At 31.6% G+C, this 9,746-nt stretch overlaps 1 protein-coding gene across 1 annotated transcript; it reads left to right on the top strand.

Annotated features, from left to right (window-relative positions):
- Positions 1-892: 892 nt before the first annotated feature.
- LOC125499069 (uncharacterized) lies at positions 893-5,824 on the top strand. The gene is made up of 4 exons (XM_048647489.2): positions 893-1,046; positions 1,162-1,341; positions 1,785-1,876; positions 5,475-5,824. The coding sequence occupies exons 1-4, from the start codon at positions 1,031-1,033 to the stop codon at positions 5,529-5,531; spliced, it is 345 nt and encodes a 114-aa protein (XP_048503446.1). The 5' UTR covers positions 893-1,030; the 3' UTR covers positions 5,532-5,824.
- The last annotated feature ends 3,922 nt before the right edge of the window (positions 5,825-9,746 follow it).

Below are 9,746 nucleotides of genomic sequence, written 5' to 3'. Positions count from 1 at the left end.
TGTCTTAAACTTTCTCTAATTCTAATTTTCTTATGATTTGTGATTGATTTTACTTGATTGAAGCATGTAACTGAATGAGGAATCAGGGTTTTCTCCTTTGCTCTTTGATAATGGGATGACATTTTCTCCGTCAGATTGTTGAATTAATGGTGTAATAGAGAAGTTGTAAGTCAACAACCCATAGCCTCCATGTACATGGTAGCTTAAATTCGGCTATAGGGCACTGTTTCTGTAATAGCCTATATTTTAAGCAGGTTTAATAACGACTTTATAAATGAGATTTGATAAGTATAATAGCTGATATTTTCAGACACGTTTTAGTCAAAGTTAGCTATGTTCATATTAGTAAAGAAATTACTTTGAGAATTATTTTTATCATCTAAAGTAAGTTCCAAGCACAAATAAGTTAGTATGGATTTTATATAATAGAGACATTGTGTTAAAGATTTTTAAGCTTTGAAATAAAGAGAAACCCATTTTTAATTACAAATTATGTCTCCTCACTCATGCTATCTACTCTAGATGCTTAAACATCTCTCTCTCCTTTTCTTAACTTCTCAATCAAGTGCCAAAGTGTATTTTTCCCATAGATCAATTATTCTCTTCAAGATTTCAGTTTAATGACCCAAGTGGTTAAGAATTGGGAGAAACCTTAAAACCAAAATAAAACCCCAAATAATAATTTTCTCTCTCCTCTGATTTTATACCCCGTACTGTGCATGCTCAATTTCTGCATTTTGGAGTTGGAATTTGACCAAACTTATTGAATCAAAGTTGTATATCTCGAAAAGTTATTGAACTTAGACCCAAAAAACACTTGATTTGGAGTTTGGAGCTATGATTTATGGTCTTTGCAAATTTGGTGTTGCTACCTCCATTTCTCTCTCCTCTGTTTTATTCCGACAATTTTTTGCCCCAATTATCTACAACACGCAATCCAATTTTGCTCTTTGTTGCTGAATCAAAGTTGTATATTACTTCGAGCTAATGAATTTGGGCACAAAAATCACTTGATTTGGAGTTCAGAGCTATGAGTTATGGTCTTTGTAAGTTTGGTGTTCCTATCTTCATTTCTCTCTCCTCTGTTTTTATCCCGACAATCTGTTTCCTCAATTATCTATAACATGAAATCAAATTTTGCTCTTTGTTTCTGAATCAAAGTTGTAGATCACTTCGAGCTAATGAATTTGAGCACAAAAATCGCTCAATTTGGAGTTTGGAGCTATGAGTTACGCCTTACACAAGTTCAGCACTACTGTTGTACTTTGTGTTGCGCTGCTGCCGTGATTGGCTTGCTTGCCTTGTTGCTGCCATTATTTTGGTATTCCTTTACATATGAAGGTATAAGCTAATTTTTCTTAGTCCCTCATCTCCTTTATTCCAATTCAAGTGTGGTGCAATTGGATTTTACATTCTGATTTTAGAAATAAACTTGGTTCTCAATTTTGTTATTGATTAGCAAATATAATTATGATAAGAGTTGTTAAACTTAAAGATTGAATATTTTATCTTTCTTATTGGATTGAAGCTTCTAATATGAAGTAAGCCTCTTAAGTAAGTTTATAAAAACAGATTTTATAAATTATGTCGTTTGATAATACTCTTTGAAATCAGAATGATGTTAATTAGAGATGGAATTGATGTTGTGAGTTGGATTAGTAGAATGGGTTGTATATAAGAGTTGTGGTGGTTAGTTCATGGAAGAGCTTAGAAAGTATAAGTAATTCAATTTGTTTATCTAAATTGTTGTGAGGATGGTTAATGATTGTTGTTATTGTTTTGAGGTCGTTGTTGGAGTATGTATATGGAGATAATTTATGAAGTTCGAGCTATAGTTGGTTATCCAGAATGTCGAATTATTGGGAATCATGTAAAGGTACACACATGTCCTTCCACTTTTCAAATATATTATTGATATTTCGATTGATCATATAAACTATATAAGTTGATCTTGATATGTTTTCATAAGTTAAACTTATGTTGTATTAAAAATATGATTTGTGTACTATATGGTTTCTGAAATACATGTTTATGAGTTTTAAGACAAAGGTAGAACTAAATCGCATGTTAAGTTCTATTGGCTATAAGTTATGTTGTTTTGAGACTCAATAGTATAAATTTGTTTGATGAACCATGTTTTGTGATATGAATAAGGCATGTACATTTGGTTCTAAATGAGAGTTTCACTATATTTTCAATAGTTATAAGTTTGATTCTATGAGTTCAGTGAATTATATATTAGGGGAATGGATAAGGTTATGAAGCTTAATTATGATTTCAGAAAAGAGTTCGTTTATATATGGTTATAAATGTATAAACTTTATAAGAACATAATACCTGTAAGTTGTTGAGAACCTCGGTATCACATCTTGGTAACATTAATTCTTGTTCAAGTTTCGTGTATGAATTTTTAAGAAATCAATTATGATGTTTGATTACCCATTTCGAAATACATGCATTAGAGGTTGGAAGATATGGGTTTGGAGTTGTGGTCGTAATTTCAGAGTACGCTATAACATGAGTTTTTGAGGACTATTATTTGAGTACGAAAATATACATGTAGTAAACTATGAACTAGAATAGTATGAACTATTATTATAAGGAGAATAAGTTCAGATTAAAAAGGTTACATTATGTCATAGAAGGATAGCAACAAGGACTATTTGAGGAATTCGGGTTTTGTAATATTGGAAAGTTATGTCAAAGTAGTTGTGGGACAAATTAATAGATCGAAGAATTATGTTTGAGAATGTTAGTTATTATTTGAAAAGTGGAGTTGGGTGATTGTGTAAGTTTTGGAGTGCCAACGTCAATTAATGGGTCAGTTATCGATATAAAAATTATATGGTTCTTAAAGATCAGACGACTATAAAAGTATATATTGGGAGGTATATATATATAGGGAATGAGAAATACTCAAAGTTGTAACATAGAGTTAAATAAATGAGTTTTGTAATAGTGATATCGATATAAAAGGGCTGGAGTGATGGTTTTGGGAAGTATCAGACACTAAATTTGAGTTATGTTGACTAAGTCGAGGGAAGGTGATAACTGAGTTTGAAAAACTTCTATTATGGGTATCAATGAGGAGTGCAAAAGAGCTTAGGAGTCTTATTTTCTAATTGGAGAAGTAAAAATAGGAAAATGGGAAGGTGGGAAGAGTATAAAATGTTACGTATAAAAGTGAAGTTAGATATCTAATTATTTGGAAGTGAATTTTGGAAGTTCAACATTAATCTAAGGGTTAATAGAGTGGTTACAATAGCTTTGTGAGTCCAAGAGATGTTATAACCAAAATAAGTATTTGAGACGAAATATTAAATATTAAATATTGAGGAGTAAGATCTGAAATGTGAAGGTCATATTAGAGAAATAAAGGATCAAGATATGGGTGGTGGTTTAAAAGAATATGAAATAGAGAAGTGTAACTTACAGTATTTAAGTTATGAAAGGTCATATCTGGAATTGGATTAAGTAAGAAAGTTTAAAGGTATAATTTTCTAGTAAGATAAGTAAGATTATGTAAATGGATATTGGGAAAGAAAAATATAAATCTAGATAATAGAGAGCATGGTAATTAAAGTTATATAATGACAATACTAAGCATATGGTGTTAAGGCTAATATGAGCTTTCAGTACAAATACATGGGGACGTATGGTTGTGAATTATAAATGTAAGAAGGATGAGGACAACGAGTTGAGTATTAGAATGGAGTGAGATATTTTGACTTGCCATAGTAATTGTGGGTGATTTATGATAATGTAATAAGGTTATATTCTGGCAATGAAAGTTCATGTATTGGGAATAAGAAAACCTTTAAGGGGAAAATTCATATCATGAGCTTAGAATTGGGTCTCGATAATAGTTAATTATCTTATGAGTCTTTGAGAAACATATTTTACATTTTGATTATGTTATGGGTTCGACTGCGGAGAGACATTTGATTTTGAATACGTTTTATGTATATTACTTCCTTGAAAGGAATATTTGAGGTAAGTGAGATTATTTGATATTCGAGTTTGTGTTATTATAAGATTATTGAGGTTCAGGTATTTTGGATATGTTAATTACATTTCAACTTTGTTTTGTTTTATATTAATTTACGGATGGAGGTTTAAGTCGTTGATACACTTTGGAATTGAGTATGCTATACGAATTAAGAACAAGAGTATAATAAGTTTTGAAAGATATAAGTTTGTGTTATTGGGAAAATAAGCATTATGATTTAGCGATTGTTTTATGGGGAAAGTAAACAACGTTTATGGAGCGAGATGCTCAATATGTGTTATGGAGCGGGTATTGTTCCTTTGAGTAGTCATGATCCAAAAGTTATTGACGTTAAGTTTTGGAAATTCCTAATTCGAAGTACCGAGCAGGAAGTTATGTTTATTTTAAGTTTAGTATTTTTGCTGTAATTATCTTGACAAAAGTTCCAAATGTTCTTGTTAACTCAACCCTTTTGGTAAAGTTTAAATGAGCACACTAAGTGCCTATACGACTTTTACAAGCAGTAAAGAATTGATTATTTCCTTATATCTTTACATGTAACTAATATGTGAAATTGTTGACGTAAAACAAAAGATTTCAAAAGAAGATCCAAGTCTTGCAATGATTAGCAACACCACAGTAGTGGTGATTATTTTTTCCTCTTCATGGATAAATATGTGTTCTTTGAAACACGTGTGGTATTGATAAACTGTGCATTTAAACTATTTATGTAAATAAACTATAGATACAAGTGGGTAAAGGTCGATACCAAATAAGGTACGGTATGAACAACAACCCTTGGAGGATGGGTGATCTCCTTTCGAACCCTCACTGGGTGGGTGAAGTCCAGCAGATAATAAAAATGGGACATGTCCTGGTTAAGGCTTGCAAGCATAAATATTTAAACGGTGGGGTGACGACCTCCATTAGCTTAGAGACAGTCGGCTCCTTGTGTAAGGAGCCCCTCTCGATTCGTGTTCGCTTTACCCAATGAAATTAAATGCTATCGACCAAAAGGGTTTTTGAATGATCTAAGTGGTGATCTTCATGATAAAATTTCTTACTTTAATACGATTGTGCAAGGATAGTAATCCTGAGATTTTTAAACAAGTACCTTACTTGTGAAGCATACTGAATTCTAGCATGAATTGTATACGAATGGTCTTAAGCCACCAAAATGAGGTTTTGGGATGAGCTTATGTATTTCAACTGTTGTTGAACATTGTCCTTATGGCAAGGAACTTATTATCTGTAGTATATGTATGAGTACTCTTTATTGGACTTTCTAGTTAAGGGTTGCTGGAGTCGTGATAGAAACATTTCTAACTATTTGATTTTGAGTATTTTTGAAGCCTAGGATTGTTCCACTTGATGAGTAATAAACCGCACAACTATATTTTAAGCCACTAAAATGAATTTCTGGTTGGACAGTGTGTGTACTCAGTTTTTCTAATTTTGTTCTTCGAACCTGTCCTGATGGGGGCAGGGTTCAGTGTTAGTGATTTGCAGGGTTGATGTCGAGGTCGTGGAATATGATTATTGATCAAGAAGAAGAGTTTTATGTTATGAAATGGTGGGCTGAGGTTAAAGTTAGATGTTTTGTTTCAAAGTATTCGTAATCTGTTATTTGATTTTCAAGTTGTTATATTGTGGGCCCCTGACCCACAGATCCAGGATCGTTTTTATAGGTTTTGTTTCCGCTGTAAATAAATGCAAATTCGAGGTTTGTTAAGCGTTGATTGTGTTTTGTGTATCTTAAGTGTGATTAGTTAGCAGCTCGGAAGTGCGGGCTGTTACAGGTGTGAATAAATGTAAATTTGAGGTTTGTTAAGTGTTGATTGTGTTTTGTGTATCTTAATTGTGATTAGTTAGCAGCTCGGAAGTGCGAGCTGTTACAGGTGGTATCAGAGCATGGTTGTTTTAGAGTTGTCCTGATCTTCATATCATGGCATACGAGTTAAGAAAGATATTTAGGATTGTTCGAAATTGCTTAGGGTTATTGGTTGGTTAAGAATTGAGGAATAGAGATTGAGATATTGAAGGTTCAATATTGAGATTGAAAATTTGTAAAAGTGAAAAGTTTTGTTGGAGTTTAGCTTTGAGTGGCTATTTGAGAAAGATCGAATTATATTGAGATTTTTGATTCAAAATGAGTAATTATATTTTGCGGAATCAATTGATTTTTCGAGGTGTTGGAGTTCAATATGAGTTGATTTGATTGATTTTCGTTAAGTATTTTTTATGTGATCTTTTTGTTTGAAATGATCTAAAGTTTTACGTTTTCGAATTTCGAGGACGAAATTATTTTAAGGGTGGTAGAGTGTAATAGCCTATATTTTAAGCAGGTTTAATAACGACTTTATAAATGAGATTTGATAAGTATAATAACTGATATTTTCAGACACGTTTTAGTCAAAGTTAGCTATGTTCATATTAGTAAAGAAATTACTTTGAGAATTATTTTTATCGTCTAAAGTAAGTTCCAAGCACAAATAAGTTAGTATGGATTTTTTATAATAGAGACATTTTGTTAAAGATTTTAAGCTTTGAAATAAAGAGAAACCCATTTTTAATTACAAATTATGTCTCCTCACTCATGCTACCTACTCTAGATGCTAGAACATCTCTCTCTCCTTTTCATAACTTCTCAATCAAGTGCCAAAGTGTATTTTTCCCATAGATCAATTATTCTCTTCAAGATTTCAGTTTAATGACCCAAGTGGTTAAGAATTGGGAGAAACCTTAAAACCAAAATAAAACCCCAAACAATAATTTTCTCTCTCCTCTGATTATATAGCCCGTACTGTGCATGCTCAGTTTCTGCATTTTGGAGTTGGAATTTGACCAAACTTATTGAATCAAAGTTGTAGATCTCGAAAAGTTATTGAACTTAGACCCAAAAAACACTTGATTTTGAGTTTGGAGCTATGAGTTATGGTCTTTGCAAATTTGGTGTTGCTACCTCCATTTCTCTCTCCTCTGTTTTATTCCGACAATTTTTTGCCCCAATTATCTACAACATGCAATCCAATTTTGCTCTTTGTTGCTGAATCAAAGTTGTAGATTGCTTCGAGCTAATGAATTTGGGCACAAAAATCACTTGATTTGGAGTTCAGAGCTATGAGTTATGGTCTTTGTAAGTTTGGTGTTCCTATCTTCATTTCTCTCTCCTCTGTTTTTATTCCGACAATCTGTTTCCTCAATTATCTATAACATGAAATCAAATTTTGCTCTTTGTTTCTGAATCAAAGTTGTAGATCACATCGAGCTAATGAATTTGAGCACAAAAATCGCTCAATTTGGAGTTCGGAGCTATGAGTTACGCCTTACACAAGTTCAGCACTACTGCTGTACTTTGTGTTGCGCTGCTGTCGTGATTGGCTTGCTTGCCTTGTTGCTGCCATTATTTTGGTATTCCTTTACATATGAAGGTATAAGCTAATTTTTCTTAATCCCTCATCTCCTTTATTCCAATTCAAGTGTGGTGCAATTGGATTTTATATTCTGATTTTAGAAATAAACTTGGTTCTCAATTTTGTTATTGATTAGCAAATATAATTATGATAAGAATTGTTAAACTTAAAGATTGAATATTTTATCTTTCTTATTGGATTGAAGCTTCTAATATGAAGTAAGCCTCTTAAGTAAGTTTATAAAAACTGATTTTATAAATTATGTCGTTTGATAATACTCTTTGAAATCAGAATGATGTTAATTAGAGATGGAATTGATGTTGTGAGTTGGATTAGTAGAATGGGTTGTATATAAGAGTTGTGGTGGTTAGTTCATGGAAGAGCTTAGAAAGTATGAGTAATTCAATTTGTTTATCTAAGTTGTTGTGACGATGGTTAATGATTGTTGTTATTGTTTTGAGGTCGTTGTTGGAGTATGTATATGGAGATAATTTATGAAGTTCGAGCGATAGTTTTTATCCAGAATGTCGAATTATTGGGAATCGTGTAAAGGTACACACATGTCCTTCCACTTTTCAAATATATTATTGATATTTCGATTGATCATATAAACTATATAAGTTGATCTTGATATGTTTTCATAAGTTAAACTTATGTTGTATTAAAAATATGATTTGTGTACTATATGGTTTCTGAAATACATGTTTATGAGTTTTAAGACAAAGGTAGAACTAAATCGCATGTTAAGTTCTATTGGCTATAAGTTATGTTGTTTTAAGACTCAATAGTATAAATTTGTTTGATGAACCATGTTTTGTGATATGAATAAGGCATGTACATTTGGTTCTAAATGAGAGTTTCACTATATTTTCAATAGTTATAAGTTTGATTTTATGAGTTCAGTGAGTTATATATTAGGGATATGGATAAGGTTATGAAGCTCAATTATTATTTTGAGAAAAGAGTTCGTTTATATATGGTTATAAATGTATAAACTTTATAAGAACATAATACCTGTAAGTTGTTGAGAACCTCGGTATCACATCTTGGTAACATTAATTCTTGTTCAAGTTTCGTGTATGAATTTTTAAGAAATCAATTATGATGTTTGATTACCCATTTCGAAATACATGCATTAGAGGTTGGAAGATATGGGTTTGGAGTTGTGGTGTAATTTCAGAGTACGCTATAACATGAGTTTTTGAGGATTATTATTTGAGTACGGAAATATACATGTAGTAAACTATGAACTAGAATAGTATGAACTATTATTATACGGAGAATAAGTTCAGATAAAAAAGGTTACATTATGTCATAGAAGGATAGCAACAAGGACTATTTGAGGAATTCGGGTTTTGTAATATTGGAAAGTTATGTCAAAGTAGTTGTGGGACAAATTAGTAGATCGAAGAATTATGTTTGAGAATGTTAGTTATTATTTGAAAAAGTGGAGTTGGGTGATTGTGTAAGTTTTGGAGTGCCAACGTCAATTAATGGGTCAGTTGTCGATATAAAATTATATGGTTCTTAAAGATCAGACGACTATAAAAGTATATATTGGGAGGTATATATATATAGGGAATGAGAAATACTCAAAGTTGTAACATAGAGTTAAATAAATGAGTTTTGTAATAGTGATATCGATATAAAAGGGCTGGAGTGATGGTTTTGGGAAGTATCAGACACTAAATTTGAGTTATGTTGACTAAGTCGAGGGAAGGTGATAACTGAGTTTGGAAAACTTCTATTATGGGTATCAATGAGGAGTGCAAAAGAGCTTAGGAGTCTTATTTTCTAATTGGAGAAGTAAAAATAGGAAATGGGAAGGTGGGAAGAGTATAAAATGTTACGTATAAAAGTCAAGTTAGATATCTAATTATTTGGAAGTGAATTTTGGAAGTTCAACATTAATCTAAGGGTTAATAGAGTGGTTACAATAGCTTTGTGAGTCCAAGAGATGTTATAACCAAAATAAGTATTTGAGACGAAATATTAAATATTGAGGAGTAAGATCTGAAATGTGAAGGTCATATTAGAGAAATAAAGGATCAAGATATGGGTGGTGGTTTAAAAGAATATGAAATAGAGAAATGTAACTTACAGTATTTAAGTTATGAAAGGTCATATCTGGAATTGGATTAAGTAAGAAAGTTTAAAGGTATAATTTTCTAGTAAGATAAGTAAGATTATGGAAATGGATATTGGGAAAGAAAAAATAAATCTAGATAATAGAGAGCATGGTAATTAAAGTTATATAATGACAATACTAAGCGTATGGTGTTAAGGTTAATATGAGCTTTCAGTACAAATACATGGGGACGTATGGTTGTGAATTATAAATTTAA

The sequence above is a fragment of the Beta vulgaris genome, chromosome 6 (genome assembly GCF_026745355.1).
Source record: "Beta vulgaris subsp. vulgaris cultivar EL10 chromosome 6, EL10.2, whole genome shotgun sequence".
NCBI lineage: Eukaryota > Viridiplantae > Streptophyta > Magnoliopsida > Caryophyllales > Amaranthaceae > Beta > Beta vulgaris.
The sequence above is the reverse complement of the archived record's forward strand: the minus strand, read 5'-3'. Positions and strand labels throughout refer to the sequence as shown.

Bases quoted from the DNA above. Each gene is read 5' to 3' on its own strand.
- LOC125499069 (XM_048647489.2), top strand. The intron at 1,342-1,784 runs GTATAAGCTAAT...TATTGTTTTGAG, and splicing joins GTATTCCTTTACATATGAAG to GTCGTTGTTGGAGTATGTAT. The intron at 1,877-5,474 runs GTACACACATGT...TGATGGGGGCAG, and splicing joins TTATTGGGAATCATGTAAAG to GGTTCAGTGTTAGTGATTTG.